A 17,249-nucleotide genomic window follows, 5' to 3' on the forward strand; every position below is an offset into this window, starting at 1 on the left:
AAACTGTGCACTCACAGCGAGGAAAGCCTTGAACAAACATTTGGTTCTCATTTAAAGCATGGGATCGTATGCAAGGGAGCTCTGCCCTGAAAATCCAGGGCTTGGATCGCGTCCTGAAAACGATTTCAGTTCTTTTTAAGATGGAAGATTTATAAAAGTTGTTTGTATAAAACTGGAGGAAAGGTTGCACCAGTTCAACAATGTGAATCCTGGGTGGAATTCTGGTGAAATCAGGTTATCCACAACGAGCGGGGAAGAATTGGCAGTTTACGTGTGCAACAGTGATTCCTTCATGGCTGCTGAATGGCTGTCGTGGTGGGTGTGAAGTGGACCAAAAACAAAGGCCTGCTGTGTCTCTGAGACTCAAATGCCAGCTCCAAAAACTGCAGCAGCAGCAAAGTGAAAATGAGAAATTTTACATTTTCAAACGCCATGCTTTATTTCATGCACTTGTGTGGAAGCACTGTATATTATCTGTATGTTTTAAGTTCTAAAAACATCAGAGTGGAGTTAGAATGACCTTTGGCCTGTTCACACCTCACATTAAGATCTGATCTGGGCTATCTGATCACAAGTGGCCAGCTTTAGGTACGTGTCTTCAGATCTGGCATTAACATGCGTCTCCAGATCCGATCATCATCTGGGTTTATTTACCCAGCTCTCATTACTAATGAACAAACATCACTGACAGGGATTTTTCCTTTTCAAGTGATCATTTAGAAAGTGGTCGTGTGTTTCTTTTCTAAATGAATGAGGCAGGAGCACCCCTGTTGAGTATAGGAGGTCTTTAATGCAACTCGGGACACATTGCGTTCACACTACCAAAGGAATGAGGACACATGCGACCCAGACCACCTCCAAACGTGGTCAGAGATCACATCTCTCAAATGCGGGGTGTCCACACCTGTCTTTTTTACGTGATTGGATTGCCCAGATCAGATCTTAATTCAAGTTCTGAACAGGCCCCAACATAAAGATAACTCTAACCTTATCCCAACAGACCCTTTGAAGAGGTGGAAGAAATTCCAGATCAATCAACATCTCCAGCCCACTCCAGCTGACCCTCATAAAGATAAGTTAAAGATAAATACACACACAAACGCATCTCATCCATTTAGATCATCGGCATCCTGAACCTATCCCCGGCCTGGATGTAAAGTGTCATCACTCCGATCTAAAAGTCGACTAAACAGCTTCACCAGCTCTCTCAGAAATCCAGAAGAAATTGTTCAACTGCTACAAAAATGTCCAAAAGAATGTAGAGCAGGAAAAAAGATGGTGGATGGATTTGTAAAAGAGGCCACGTCTGACATTTCTTGTCCCGTCAGCCCGATCATGACAGCAGCATTAACCCAGAGGACCTCCTTCGACACTTCCTAACTCCACCACCCCCACCACCCCTCAGGCTCTCGGCTCCTCCGTACCTGCCCCGGTAGCGCTATAGTTACAGCACTTAGGAAGCAGGTGGAGGAGCTCCTTGAGAATGCTCGCCCCACTGCCAGAGGGCTGTTCAAATATTTACCCGCGGATAACATATCCTCCACGGCCTTAACCCCGTGTGCCGCCATTAATGGGTTTGTTTTGCTAATACCTATGAATGTTTGCTTTTACTGCCACTTAGACGAAGTGTCTCAAAAATGGAGCATGCATTTCCATTTCGCCTTGTCCTGACAAATTAATTAGTGTGTAGAGCTTCGCTGGGAGGAAACACACCCTCAAGACACACGCCAGGCCGAATTACCGCAGCGTTACACTTCATTATGAAAAAGCCCTATTACTCATTCTTCCATAATACTGTTGTTTCTCTTCTTTGAGCTTCAAGGAAAATAAACTATATTCAGGTTTAAGGTGAATGAAAACAGTGACTCCAAACGTCTGTTTTCCCTTGACTCTTGATAAACTAATTTTCCTTCTACTTAATGAGGCGAGGAAATGCTAATCTGCTTCTTAAAAAGGGACGTTAATTTGCTGTAATTTACCCGTGTTAGAATCATCCCAAACAGGATAATCTCAGCCCTCTCACATCCCGAGTATGTTTACACTGCTGACGCTCAGCTGTCTGCGGGGGCTTTTGATTTAAAGATTACTCCGGGCTTCCAGATATCAAAGTCAACAGTCCGTTCTCGGCTAATCCACATTTTTCTTCCCCGAGGGGGTGGGAGCCCCGGCCGCTGTCTCGCTTAGCTGGAGGAAGATTACTCTCGAGCACTTGCTGCAGTGCGCCCGTGCACCACTTTCTCCGACAGGCCGGCCGTTTCTGTTCGACAGCGCTCTACGAGGGCATGCTGGATATCAAGCTGCCTCCACTCACGATCGAGCTGCACCCCGCGGCTCGCAGGCAACGCAGGCAGGCGATCCGACTGCACGCTAAAACCTACATACGCATGAAAACACAGCTCAAAAAGAAACCACGGGGTGGACAGAATCAATTAACGCTAATTAGTAAAAGATCATGTGCTCTCAGTGGAGAGAAATTAGGTTTGATTTAGCACATGGTTTGAACACACAACCCAAAAACAACTCGAGACTCTAGAGCACAGATCCTCAACCGCAGATTTACCTCCCTTTTTTTTTTTTTTTTTTTTTTTACAATTAAGCACTTTATTTGAACAATTTTCCTCTTATTTTGAAATGCAGCTCACTTTTATTCAGTTAATGAGGGAACATTATACGTATCTGCAGTCATACATACACCGATCAGACAAAACATTATAATATTGTGTAGGTCTCCCTTGTGGTTACTCATCAGAGAATGGACATGGGCCTTCTGAGAGCGTCCTGCAACAGGATGTTGTTAGTGGGGGGGCCTTTGAGGGGAGGGGCCTCTGTGGATCATCCCACAGATACTTGATCAGTTTGGGATCTGGTGAATTTGGAGGCCAGGTCAACACCTCGTGCTGTTCTTCATGTTTTTTTTTTTTGTTGTTCCTAAAGCGTTTTTGTGGCTGGGGGTGGGGGTGTCTGGTCTGGTCTAGGTGGGTGCTACATGTCTAAGTAACATCCACACCAATGAATGCCAGGTCCAGAAGTTTCCCAGCAGAACACTGAATTGTCACAAGATGGTCGATGTTATTCACTTCTCCTGTCTGGTTTTAATGTTATGGCTGATCGGTGTATATGTTCACTTTTGCTTCAAGAAATTTTCTCTAACTGGACCTCTTTAAATTTTACCTGAATACCCCGGCTCTATATCTAGAAGTCTAGAAGTAGCAGACATCAAGAGGTCCAAAGCAAAACATCTGCTGCAATAACATGTTTTTTTAATGAGCTTGTGTGTGACTCACCTGACTGCAAAATCTTAGTTACATCACGAATTGCAGCGGAGACCAAACCAAAGTGCCTGTAGAGTGGGTAGCACAGAACCCTCCGTCCAAATGACACCAGGACCTCATGCAGGGAGCTGTAAGTCTGGAGGACGGAGAAGAGGAGGATTTTCATCAATGCAAAGAAAACAGGAAACTAACACAAAACAGGCTCGACATATTCTGAAGTTCTAACGCTAAATACCGGCTGTCATTGCAGTGGATGGTGCGCTAATTAGTCCTAACAACTACTCATTTATAGAGCTGGCAAAACAGGGGCTGACGACTCTTAAACACCTCTGCAGCCCAGGCCTGTTAATTGCTGCCTCTCTTTAATCACTGCCATCACTCTCAGATGTTTCTCTGCACTAATGGACACGCAGCCTGGAGACAGAAACGGAGATTTTTTTTTTTTTTATCATCTGTTCCGTTCCCCCTCTCCTCTTCTTCGTGGCTTGTTATGTGTGATGTGTTGCGAGCGGCGTGTCATCGGGGGGATCATGATCTCCCTCGGGCTTGTTTAGCAGGAGTGTAAATAAGGTCTTCTGCTGCGGGGGGTGGGGGTGGGGGGCTCGCAGTCACACCAGCGCAGTCGACTGAGGACAAGTAAACATGCAGCAGATGGAGGGAGGAGGGAAAGGGGGATGTGGGTGGGATAGGGTGGTGTTGGGGGGAAAAAAGGGAGAATGTTTGGCATAAGCGAGGCAAGAGAGACAGCCAGCGAGAGAATAAAAAAAAGAAATAGCTGAGAGAGAGAGGAAGCAGAGCAGATATCAGCAGTGACACACAGACAGACGGGCAGTCGGAGACAGAAGAATCCACTGTAGAGACGAATATGAAGGGAAGAGGAGGAGAAGGGGAAGGCGAGGAGAGGGGGGTGAGAGAGACGGCCTGTCAATGGGAGCTGACAGCTCTGCTGACTGACTGACGAGCGGTAAAAGGGCTGCCAGGCAGGTGAAGACTGTTCTTTACTTCACTGTCACCGTGGAAGGAAATCTACCACCACTCAAACCGAGGTCGAGGCTCGGGCTTGACCCGGACTCACCCAAAACTCACCCATTAGCTTGTTTATAATTAAAAGTCATCCCAATCACAAAGCGGCGGTGGTGTGTGTGCAAGCTCGATACTTAATGAGGACGCTGTGGGATCCTGTCGCTCATAAAATATTCGCTCTGGGACACGTGTGCCACATCCACAGTGGCGTGTTAACTCACATGTGTATCGAACATTAATGAAGGATCGTCTACTCAACTGCATCATCTGTCACGGCAGACGTACGGCTACATGTCACTGTAAGTGCGATAATAACCCCCTGAACCCCCACCCCCCCCACGTGCAACAATGGTTAACACAAACCAGCACAATACATACGAGCACGGTGAGCCAGTCTGGCTCTGCAGAAACAGGAAGTGGTGCTGCCTTCATTAACTAACTGTCAGCTGAGATTTAAGCTTGATTTATAGTTGCGTGTAAAGGGACAACAGAGGAGCAGCTGTGCACCATCTCAGAAATGTGACTACACTTCAGGGCTATAAGGAGATAAAGTTGCAAAGTGGGGGGGGGGGGGGGGGGGGGTTGTTGGGGTTTTACAAGTAAAAGTCAGGATAGGGCGAGGTGGTAACTGGAGCACGGATCTGATCGCCAACGAGCATCAGTATAAAAGAACTTGAATATAGTCCAAAGTGCAAACAGACCTTGAGAAACATCCAAGTTTAAAATTCAAATTTCTGATTTCTGGGTCTGTTGTTGGTGGATTCACAGCAGAGGGGGCTTGAGGGCAAAACAAGACAGTCTTGTATGACTGTGAAAGGAGGATTCTGTCTTTCTGCTTACATCTCAATACGTCCCATATCCTCGTGCTAGCAACCCCAGTATCTCCTCGCGAGATACTAGCGATCAGAGCCTCCGTGCCTCCTGTTCAAGAACTTTTCCAGAGGCGGTGCAGGAACAGAGCACGGAAAATATCATCAGAGACCCCTCTCACCCTCTCCAACCTGCTGCAATCATGCAAACGGTACCGGAGCATGAAAACAGACTGCTTAACAGTTTTATCCCAACTGAACTGCTGATCTGATCTGGGAAGTGCACCGTGCACTTTCGACTTCATTTAACTGAAGCCTTTTAGTATTTTAACTTTAGTCTTTTACTTATTCAACTTATTCAGCACTGACGCCTCACGGCAAGAAGGTTCTGGGTTCGAATCCATCGGCTCGTCATTGGCGATTCTAAATGCTGCCACCATCATGCCTCTCTTTTTGAAGGTATGAGTGTGAATGGTCGTTTGTCTCTCTGCGTTAGCCCTGAGATAGACTGGAGACCTGTCCAGGGCAGGGTGTACCCCGCCTCTCGGCCAATGACAGAGGACCCTCCAGAAGACAAGCGGTTACAGAAATGAATGAATCGATATTGAGAATCGAACCCTCTCCGCCCTGGGGATTCTTGCTGTGAGGCACCAGCCCTAACCACCGTTCCACCGTGCTGCCCTACTTAATGTTACTTGCATCCTACTACAGGAGGCTGCAAGTAATGGCTTATGCCACTGTGTTTGACCTATTCTTATTATTTAATTTTATTTTACTATATCTCTCTTTTCACCAGTGTTTTTTTCTTATGTGCAAGTGAACTTCTGTCACCAAGCGATTTCCACTGCGGATCAATAAAGTCTATCTAAGTCTAAGTCAGCTTCCTGTTTACAGTAAAGTCAAAAACAAGTTAAGTTGAAGTGAGACTCGGTGGTTTTCCACAGCTCTTGCAAAACATTCTCTACTGGAAACGACACGCTGCGCTCGACAGTTGCTCCGCATCACCGTGAACGAAATCACCAACGCAGAACATTTGCCGTCTCATATCGAGTAACGAGGCCTTGAGGAATAGGGTACCTGCATCTAACTCCAGCAAAATAAGTGTGGGCCTTCCACCATATCACTAAGAGACGTGAAATGGTCAGTGCAGGGAACATACTAGGGTTGCAATTGACTGGGGCGACTGCTAATCGCTCTAAACCGAGCTCTACGTGATGCACGAGACCTAAAACTAATCCGGATGTATCTGCACACAAGACACAAGTCCGAAGAGGCAGTGTGTCAGATTTATTTGCACTGATGTGAGGATAAGAGGGTGGCATGATTTCCTCTTCAGCCTGACCTTCCGTCCACACTTATCCGTCTGGAGTGGACAGATCTTAAACGACACCTTCGGTATCACAGGGACAAGAGAAAAACGCGCACACTTTTACACGACTATAGCAGTAAAGATACTACATTCCCTAAAGGTCTATCAAGGTTAACGTATTGAGGATGAATAGACAACACAGGGGCTTGTTCCAAGAAGTTGGTTTGCTGTGTAATTTGAATAACTTCGCTGATTCAAGTGTGGAACGTCCTCAGATCTCGATGAAGGTTTGCCGTCGGAGGTTTACTCAGCCAAGTTATCCATATTACTCAAGTCAATCGGCTTCTTGGAAGAGACCCCAAGAGTCAAAACTGATCTGCATTTCTGATTTGAAACCGAGCACATCGATTTTATGAAGAATTGGACGTTAACATATCACTATCACAGAAATCACTGTTTCATGCTTGTGAAAGCCCAACGAAGCTAAAACGTTTGACTATACAGAATACTGAAATGACTCATAAAGGAGAGCAGGAAGCAACACAACAAAGGCACAATGGGACGAGAAAAAAGAGCAACTGCAATTTTCCAATTTTCAAAATGTTGTTTCATCTTAACCGCCTGTTCAGACCTCGCATTAAGATCTGATATGGGGTGATCCGATCACGTAAAAAAAGAGAGGTGTGAACACATTGAAATTGCATTTGTGATATTTGGGTCGCATGTGTCCTCATTCCTTTGGTAGTGTGAACGCAATGCATCCTGGGTCACATTAAAGACCTCCTATACTCAACAGGGGGGGCTCCTGCAACACATTCCCGTAGAAAGTACGCAAGTGTGATTCTGTGTTAATTACTGATGTGGTCATGTTGATGTATGAGGAGCCGTATATGTCTTTATTTCCCTTTATTACCAGACGTTGCGGTGCGTATGGAAACTTCCAGGGTTGAGTAATAATCAGAGTTTTGTGCAGGTCTAACTAACGTCAGGGTGGAGATCAATAAATAACAGGGCTGTTCTCGGTTCTGGAACAGCGGTAGAGATCCGTTAGAATATTCTACTGAGCCCTAAATGATGTAGGGGTTTTTATACTCAAGAGAGAAACTGAGATCGGATCAGGTCTGAACAAACGTACCTAAAGCTGTTCACTTGCGATCAGATTTTAACGCAAATTCTGAACATGCCCTAGGCTGCAGCGACCACCATACCCAGGAGGAGGAGGAGCAGACATGTCTGAAAGGAAAAACATCTTTTCAAAAGCATCCTCTTATAGCAGACATGCGTTAAGACATGCTGCTTGCACAGGGAGGGGCTCCAAGGTCTCTAATGCCATTCACTCACATTACACGCTCAAGTGATTGTCTAGTGGCAGGCATTAAGGAAGGAGGCAGGCAGACAGACAGACAGACCACACACACACCCTATCATTTTCTCTTTGAACAAGAACACCTGTTGCCGCTGCTGCTGTTGTGAGTTTTACATTACATTACATTACAAAGCAGTGACACGCAGTGACATGGATCCTACCTAACCTGGACAGTTTGCCAGTCTGAGTGTCGGAGGTGGAGATATCTGCCAGGGCCTCTAATCCCTCTTCAAACACCGATGCAGCTGTCGGCACATTCACACCGTGAAACTGTACGCGTGAAATTCACAAAGAAGATGCCTTCACTAACTTTTTGACACTCCCCTCAAGAATTTATCCGTTTCACTTTATGATACGTTCGACCTATAAAACGTCCACCCGGCCTGCCATTCAAAGCTTACCGTTTCTGTGGCTGCTGCAGCAGGATGATAAATAAAAAGAAGAAGCTGAACTATGAACTGCTATATTTTGTTATAACATCCTCAGTCATTATGGCTATTGTAATGGTTCATGAAGTCACATGCTATACAGAGATAAAATGCCTGTCTGATGCTGAATAGGACGCATTTAACCGACCGAGCACAAGCTGAAGAATGTCTGCAGATCAACCTTGATTTCTCTACATCTAGTGGCTTCAAGCATTCACACCACTTCACTTTTGTGATTGTATAGTATCATCTACAAGGCAATGTTTCCCACCAAGATGCACTTAAAAATATACAATGCATTTTTTATTAAAAAGCTACTACCAGACAGTGCTCATCACTTGGCTAATGTCATCTCTGAAGTGAAGCACGAAGGTGGTAGCATCATGCTGTTAGGCTACTTCATCCTACATTAGGAAGTATGGGATAAACTGCTTCAATCCAAGTGTAGATTCATAATTATTCATTCATTTTCTGTAACCGCTTATCCTCTGAAGGGTCAGCAATGAACCTAACCAGCATGTCTTTGGACGGTGGGAGGAAGCCGGAGTACCTGGAGAGAACCCACGCAGACACCCTAGATAGATAATTATTTATATATTAATCTACAGCACAATAAGTGGAGAAAATGATGGTTCCCCGAATCCATTCTTGCCCCATTCTCGACAAGTGTGCTCATTGGAGCCAGCGCTAGAAAAGAAACAGCACCAGCTCATTAATAGCACTGCAGGACATAGACGCCGTAACCTACGTACGTAGCCTACGCCGGTCTGGCTCGCTCTGTAACAGTGCCACCCAAACACTAGTCGGCGCCGTGTCTTTTGGGGTTAATTTTTGTTTTTACTTCCTGCTTCTCTTTCAACAATGGTGACTTTCAACAAAATTTCACCGAATACGAGTCGTACAAATGTTTGCATCTCCAGACCTCCTCAGTTAACCTTTCCTCGATGTGTTCCATCTTTATTGATCCAAAACAATCAATTCGAAAACTGTGGAGACGGAGAAGCACCCGGAAATACTAAAGCAGAAACTACTACTGCTACTACCAAGCAGACCAATCACAGCTCTTGTGGTCTGCGTCACTGTGACATGTAGTTACATTTTTGGGGAGATGTACGTCTATGGGTATGTTTAGGGTCTGGGCTGACGCAGAAGCACAGACCACCTATAAGAGTTTAAGTACAAATGTTATAGGACAGAGAGACAAAATTAGGGAATACAATAAAGAACTGTGACAAACTGGAAACTGGGCAACTGATTCATTGGGCAGATTAAATAAAGTTGTCTGTCTGTCTAAATCTTCTTTTCCTTTGGTCGGTTTCCTTCAGGGGTCGCCACAGTGAATCATCTGCTTCCATCTCGTCCTATCATGTATGTCCTCTTCTCTCACACCAACTACCTTCATGTCCTCCTTCTACATCTACATAAACCTCCTCTTTAGTCTAGACCTCCTCTATCCTCAGCATCCTTCCACCACTCTCTGACCTCCCTAACTTAATCTCAGATGTCCCTCTAGTGTACTCACTCCTGATCCCATCCTATCCTGGTCACGCCCAGAGAAAACATCAACATCTTCAGCTCTGCTAACCTCCCACTCTTCCTCTTGTCTTTTCCTCAAAGCCACTGTCTCTATGAACCATACAACACTGCTGGTCTCACCACTGTCCTGTAAACTTTCCCCTTCATTAGCAGATTAAATAGCTTTTGGATTCATGACTTTACAGATGAGTCCCAAAACATTTGAAGTTGTCCCAGCTGTCTCTTTTAATGATCGTATTTTCTTTCATGAGCCCGTTGATGTAGTTGAGAGTGGAAATTTAATGCTGTTGGCCGTGGATATGCATAAAAACAAGGAATTTGTTCTCTTCTTTTGAAACCCTCCATTCGTACACAGAGAGCGCCGTGCAAGGCTGAGCGGTACTTTAAGGGGATTTAGGCGCTTGCTCAAGGCATGGACATGGGAGATGGGATTTGAACTACTGAGCATATGGTTCCAAAGCTGCTTCTCCAACTGCTTGGTCACAGTAACTCATTCTGAGCGGTCAATCCACCAGGTTGGGCGGCGCAGTGCCTCACAGCGAGAAGGTTCTGGGTTTGAATCCACCGGCCGACTGGGGCCTTTCTGTGTGGAGTTTGCATGTTTCTCCCTGAGCCTCCCTGTGGCAGGACGCCAGGTGCCGTCCAAAGACTTCCTCGTTAGGTTAATTGGCGATTCTAACTTGGCTGTAGGTGTGCACGTGCAGAAAAATTAATGAATGAACCACTGGTTATCTAACAGGACAAGAACTGACCTTGCCCTTATTTTCATTGTGTGATAACAGACTCACCTCCAGCCAGCACAGAGTCCCGCTGAGTTTTCTGATGGTCCACGGTGACTCCACCTGCAGGACGGATGGGAACTGCTCATCATCACGATAATTACAGACAGGAACCAATGCAACAAAATGTGATTTTCCAAAAATCATGGAAAAAGCAGCTGCAAGTCTTTTGAAACAAATTTGGAGATTTGTTCGGAAATCTCTCCACCATGTGGGAATTCAGGTTTTCACAGTGGAGCTTTAATTAAATATCCTGCTGTATGAAATATGTGACACATGCTATGAAGTGTCTTTAACTGTGAAATCAACCTTTGTTCACCTCGCCTTTCTGCCGCTGCCTTAGAGGAGCGAGACACGGAGGCCTGGACTGAGCCCTGGGATCTGCTGGTAATCTCTTAAGGCTCTGAATGAAATGGAAGGAGGTCTAAAGGATGTGAGGATAGAGGGCTTTGTCATCCAAGACTAAGTGCTGCTCAGGAGGAGATGCCTCTTCACACATACACACACACACACACACACTCACACTGTGCTCCCCCTCTGTGGAGCGCACTTCATAGGAGTAAGCCAGCAGGACGTCGACGAGGCCGAGCCATGCCTGGTAACGGGACGCCTTATCCAGCAGGTAGGAGCGGTTGGTGAATTTTCTCAGCTGCTCTTTCTCATCGTCGGTGAACGATACAGCTGCAAGAAGACAAAGATATTACAGTAAAAAGAAACGAGACAGTCCGCTTTCAAAATGCGCCTCTGACTGATTCGTAAACCAGTAAAGAATCCAGTAGTGGGTGTGAGAAGCAGCGGCAGCGGTTAGGCTGAGAAGGAGTTGCATACACTCTTTTTTTTTTTGTACATGTAAACTTCTGATGTAAACTTGGTCCGACTTTACAAACTGTCCGCGCCACAAGCACGTCGTTTGAGCATGCGCTTCAGCCACAAGCAACGATTTTCACATCAAATACACACTGAAACCATTATGTATCAACGTAATGAGGCACACAGCTGGGACTGGAGGGATAAACAGTCTAATAAACATCAGTTTAGTCCCCTCTGTTCCTAAGATCACGACCACACAAAGGCAGATAAATGTGAGATGCACGTCGTTTTGCTAACCTTGTAGTTAGTGCTTCTGTTTTGCACATCAAAAATATCAAGCATTGTTTGGTTACTTCAGTCTTTTTCCAAATATGTAAATGAAAACTACTCATCAGACTTCTAGCCAGGGCCCCTTTCGCTCAAACCAGACTTTTATCTGTTATCAAAACGGGTCTGTTCAGACCCTGCATTAAGATCTAATCTGGGCCAATCCGATCACGTAAAGGACAGGTGTGAACACACACAGGACGCATTTGAGAGATCCAATCTCTGACCACATCTGGAGGTAGTCTGGGTCACATGTGTCCTTGTTCCTTTGGTAGTGTGAACGCAGTGCATTCTGGGTTGCATTAAAGACTCAACAGGGTTGCTCCTGCCTCACTCATCAAGAAACCACTTTTATAAACGATCACCTGAAAAAGAAAATGTAGCAAAAGTGATGTCTCTTTTGAAATATTCTGTCCCTGTAGCCGTTAACCAACTGCAAGACAACCAGAGAAGTTCTTGAAAGGGAAAACCAAAAGAGCTGGGATTAGCTGGGAGGCTAGGAAGCTAGGAAAGAGATTAAACCTGCAGAAGTGAGTGAAAAGTCGGCATTAAGGCTCCAGTTAATGGTAATGGTTTGGGACACACAGCCGAGGCTAGGGTCAAATGCACTCACTGATGTTCCTGAAACCAGCAAACCGGCAATCATCTGCTAGCTTTTTCACAGCTTGTAAAACTGAAGCCAACATGGAGGTACCAAGAACTGCTCTTCTGCAACTGGCCGTTTGGCTAACGTAAGGGTGGAGATCAGTAAATAATAACTGAACGTGCAAAGCCAAAGTCGTGACGCACATACACATAAGACAGAGCTGTTCTCGGTTCTGGAGCAGCGGTAGAGATCCATTAGAGACATCAGCTGTTAGAATATTCTACTACTCCCAAGATTAAGTCGGGATTTATCTGCATATAGAGAAACTGAGATCGGATCTGGAGACGCATGTGTAATGCCAGGAGATCGGATATCGAATGCACGGTCTGAACAGGCTCTAACACTGCATGTTGTTGCAGACAACAAAAAGTCAGTGAGGACAGTGATAAACAGTTTTCATATGTAAACTGTGCTTGTTAGACAATAGTCTGGTGCAACCAATGATTAAGTTCCTCGTCGAGCTGCATGCGTGGATCACATATTTTTAGTCCGACGTTAAAGCCGATGGCATGTGATAACTCGTGATGGCGTCTGGTAGCTGAACCTCGTCTATATCAAGAAACTTTTTAGCTCAGTTATACAAAAAAAAAAAACCTGAATTCTCTGCTCTGTGCAAATTTCACTAACTGTTGCCTTCTGAAAGAGACATCTGCTTAATGGGGATCTGTGGCAAGCCTAATGGGGCGACACAAACAGACTTCAATCCCATTTAAGTGATCCGCATCGTTCAGTATTGAAAGGCGCGCTGAACGTCTACAGCAACAGTCCTCCCCCCTCCCTCCCTCCCTCCAAAAGGAAAAAAAAACAAAAAAAAAAACAGCTGAAAGCAATTTCTCTCTCTGCATGAGAAAAGGAGAGTCCCTGCTCAGAGCCCCTGATGTACAAGGTGTGTATTGGCTGGACACGCATACATGCACACTCGATTTATATATACACACACACGCACACACATGCAGCGCTTCAGAACGATCCCTCTGGCTGCAGTGGGAACTTGGCTGCGCTGCGAAGGAGATTCCTGCTGCATTACGTCAGGGTTTTAGCTCCCTGCAGACGCTACCTGAGTCCCTCGTCGGTGCAGCTGCAGAGGGAGAGCACAGCCGAGCAGACACGGAGATTGCACGCATCGAGAAAAGAGAGGAAGACATTAAAAAAAAGAAACACAAGTAACCTGCGGATGCACATGCCTGAACACACAAACACCTGAGGAATACAAACATATGAACAAAAGGTGCATCTGGTGCGCATGAATGCAGACATAGTTCAACTGGATTTATTTATGTTCTGTGGAAATATGCTGCACAATCTGCACAAACACCATATGCAAAAAAAAAAAAAAAAAAGGTGGACACAGCCGCCTCGAGACGGCGACACATTTCCCGTTAACTCCGCTGACGTGATAGATTTACAGCGCTCATTCATCTCCATCTCCGTGGAGCCAGTCAGTTCTGGTGGGCATTAGCACGCGGCGTACGAGGGCTTCTGCTGATTGCAAATTAATTTCTGACCTAATTCCTCCAGTTGGAACGGCAGCCTGGCTCGCCGCTGCTCTCTGCAGGTCCAGATGGCCCGGTGGCACGGAGCAAATATGCTTCGTCAAAATACTGCCGAGGGCTGGGGAAACGCTCGCCGACGTTTCACGAGCGCCAGAGGTCAAAGTACGGCGGTGATACGGGCGATGCTGAGCGCGCGCGCACTGCGATCATGTCAAGCATCAAATCGGAGGGACGTTTAATGAGCAGTCTGCACACACTATAAACCCGGCAGCCTAAATCGACGGGACGGTATCTAAGTTGGTCAGAGGTCAAACTTCTAACCTTAGACATAACAAAGTGAAGCAAGCAGAGAGAGGCCGAGCTGTCAGGACCAATTAGGCGTTAAAACAGGGCTCCGGTGGACAGCTGTGGCCTGTCAGTGCGCTGGCCCCGACACTGGAAAGCACAAAGAGGCCAGTTTCTACCTCATTAGCACTTGTGTCCACATCCATCTGTCAGGTGACATATATATCAGACTTAGCAGAAGTGAAGGCAGCGGTGGGAGGAGGAGGAGGGGAGGGGGGATTTGAAGCTCTCCGTTTGAAATATACAACAAACTGTTAAAATCATGAGCAAGCTTTTTAAGATTTGACGGCGGCCCGCTTAAAGCTCCTTGACCGACGCCATTCTTCACACTCAGCCGCGGCTAATGCCATTCCAGCTGTCAATCAAGCCATTAAGTTTAATTCGGCCCATTTATCTACGCCGGGGCCGGCGACTGAGCCACTCCGTCTTAGAATGCAAGATGAGGCGAGGGAGCCGGCGAGGCAACAGGGAATGTTCTCCGGAGTCTAAACTCTAGACTGCGGCTAATGGCCTTTGCATCGCTGACTGATGGCTGCACGTCAGCGATCGGGCCCTCGTGCTCGTAGAAAAAAAAAAAAACACAAACACCAGCAGCACTCCCCTCCTGCGATAATACTATCTGTTTAATCTAAATCCTCTGTTAAGCGTGCATGCATTACACCACACCACATAAGCTGTAGCTGTGAGCTGCGCCACTACTTAAACAGTGGAAGTGCTGGAATTAGCAAGAGGGCTGGATGGCACAGTTAAATAACCTTTAAGGTTAATGAGCCACCACCCCAATGGAACCTGGGGGGCTCCAAGCCAACAAGCAGCGCGTCCCAATCTACGCACACGAGCCACTGATTGGCAACAAATGGGAACTGATTGGAAAACTGAGAAACTTCTGCTCCAGCTCTGCAGTTTTCAGCTCGTTTAAACTGGTCTGCAGGCAGCGGAGGGGTGCAGCGATTAGGGGGAAGTTCAATCTCTAAATAATGGTCGAGTGTCTTTCCTGCTCAAGTGCCCCGAGGCACTCTGGCGGGGACAGCAGCTCCGCGTGGCCCGCTGGCTCGGAGGTCTGGCTTTCCTTTTAGAAGAGGGACGTGAAAAAGACTCACGTGTCCTTTGGGGATTCTTATATCGCCGGAGAACAATGCGTCCGTGTCTGGCAGACACAAAGCGTAGCGATCAGATTCCTGTTTGCAAGCCTGCGTATATATACACACAGCGTTACAATTCACTAATGGCACCACAGGGAGCAGTAAAATGATCACTAAGTGTAGTTTAATTTGCTCCAATCATAACAAACAAATGCATGATTGCCCTCCCAATTTTTGCAGTTTAATGCCACCTTCTGGTAGCCGTCAGTCACTGCTCTGTTGGAGACTTCGAAGAGGACGGTATTGCCCCACACACATTTACCACACATACACCCTCTACTCCAGGGGTGTCATTTTAGTTCAGGGGCCACATAGAGCCCAATTTGATCTCAAGGGCCGGGCCAGTGACAGGGTAGCATAATACACTAAAAACAACAACAACTCCAGATTCTTCCTTTGTTGTAATGCAAAGAAGTACATTATGAAAATCTTCTTTATCCTCCTCCTCCCCCTTCTTAATGATTTTCAATCCTCCTCCTTCTATTCTTCCTTGCTCTTCCCTTGCTGCTCCTCCTTGTCTTCCTCTTCCTCCACCTCCCTCATCTTCTTCTCCTCTTCCTTTGCAAATTCCTCCCACGGGCCATTCCTCTGGCCCGGTCGCATGTTTGATCCCCCTGTTCTACTCCACATACTAACATACGCCGATCAGCCGCAACATTATGACCACAGACAGGAGAAGTAAATAACACAGGGGAAACGGGAAACTTCTGGACCTGGCATTCATTGGTGTGGATGTTACTTAGACATGTAGCACCCACCGAGACCAGACCAGGCACCCCCACCCCATAGCAATGACACTCCTTGATCCCCTCCCCTGCCCTCCCCCCAATAACAGCACTCCGTTGCCAGACACCACAACTATCGTCAGGACAGAGATGGATAAACACGTCGTGATGCACACACAACGCTAACAGCTGTTTCGTGGTCCTGATACAGCGGTGGCGATCCATTAGAGAGAGAGAGACAGCAGCTGTTAGAATATTCTACTGCGCCCCAGATGATGTCCGTGTTTACTTGCATATCGAGTCCAAAAGCTGTGACTGGATCTCAAGACGCATTTGAAAATGTCAGATGGGAACAAAGTGTTTTTAACTTGTGACTGGTTCACGGAGAGCGCGCTCAGATAACCACGTCTGAAAGGTCCCTATGTAACATATATATATATATATATATTTTTAAAAAATTTTATTGACCCACCAGGGAAAATCGCTTGGTCACAGTAGCTCAGTTGCACATTAAAAAACAATAATAAATATAAAAATCAATAAATAATAAATAAAAAAAATCATTTAAAAAAAATAATTAAATTTAAAAAAAAATAATAATAATAAAATAAAATAATTTAAAAAAATTTAAAAAAAGATAATATAACAAAATAATAAAAAAATAAAATAAAAAATAATAAAATTTGCATGTTACAAATTTGTAGCACGCAAAAAGTTTCAGACTCTTTTGGAGAGCCCCACAGCCCCGCAGCACCACAGCCTGGGAGTCACTAAGATAAACCATTCAGCCTTATATAAGCAGTTTAAACACGCTGCAAGACAACCAGCTCCAACAGTAAAACCCTGCCTTCACATCCCTACGACTGTTTAATAATGTTCTTTATACCAATAATGGCCTTTTTTTTTTGCAGAGCAAGTACTTTTCCTTTAGTACTTTGAGTGCATTTGCCAATAATAACCCAGTCCATTCAACCTCAGGAGGATTCTCAAGGCATTTACTTGTAAATGAGTTACTTCTGCAGTAAACTGCTGCACTGAAGCAGATTATGACAGGAGGACTCAAACTCACCAGACTCTCCTTCGTTCTCCGTGGAAGGACTCAGCTTTGTCCACCACGGCCGAAACTTCAGCAGCCGCTTTACCTCATCGTCCTCGAACAAATCAGCCCTGCGATGACGCATGGATGTCAGTGGATGGAAATAGCACAGGGAAAAAAAGCTCTGTCAGTTTATTTATATT

General features: G+C 45.7%; 1 protein-coding gene across 2 annotated transcripts in view; it reads right to left on the reverse strand.

The window, feature by feature from the left end:
- shq1 (SHQ1, H/ACA ribonucleoprotein assembly factor) overlaps window positions 1-17,249 on the reverse strand; it is a 76,972-nt gene that overhangs the window by 54,262 nt on the left and 5,461 nt on the right. For both annotated transcript variants that reach the window (XM_084543243.1, XM_084543244.1), the window contains exons 7-10: window positions 17,080-17,177; window positions 11,046-11,203; window positions 10,532-10,585; window positions 3,285-3,408 (exon numbers count right to left, since the gene is read on the reverse strand). In XM_084543243.1, coding sequence (XP_084399369.1) covers window positions 3,285-3,408; window positions 10,532-10,585; window positions 11,046-11,203; window positions 17,080-17,177 — 434 coding nt within the window. The remainder of the gene's footprint in view (window positions 1-3,284; window positions 3,409-10,531; window positions 10,586-11,045; window positions 11,204-17,079; window positions 17,178-17,249) is intronic.

Source organism: Chelon labrosus (genome assembly GCF_963514085.1).
Source record: "Chelon labrosus genome assembly, chromosome: 4".
Taxonomy (NCBI): domain Eukaryota; kingdom Metazoa; phylum Chordata; class Actinopteri; order Mugiliformes; family Mugilidae; genus Chelon; species Chelon labrosus.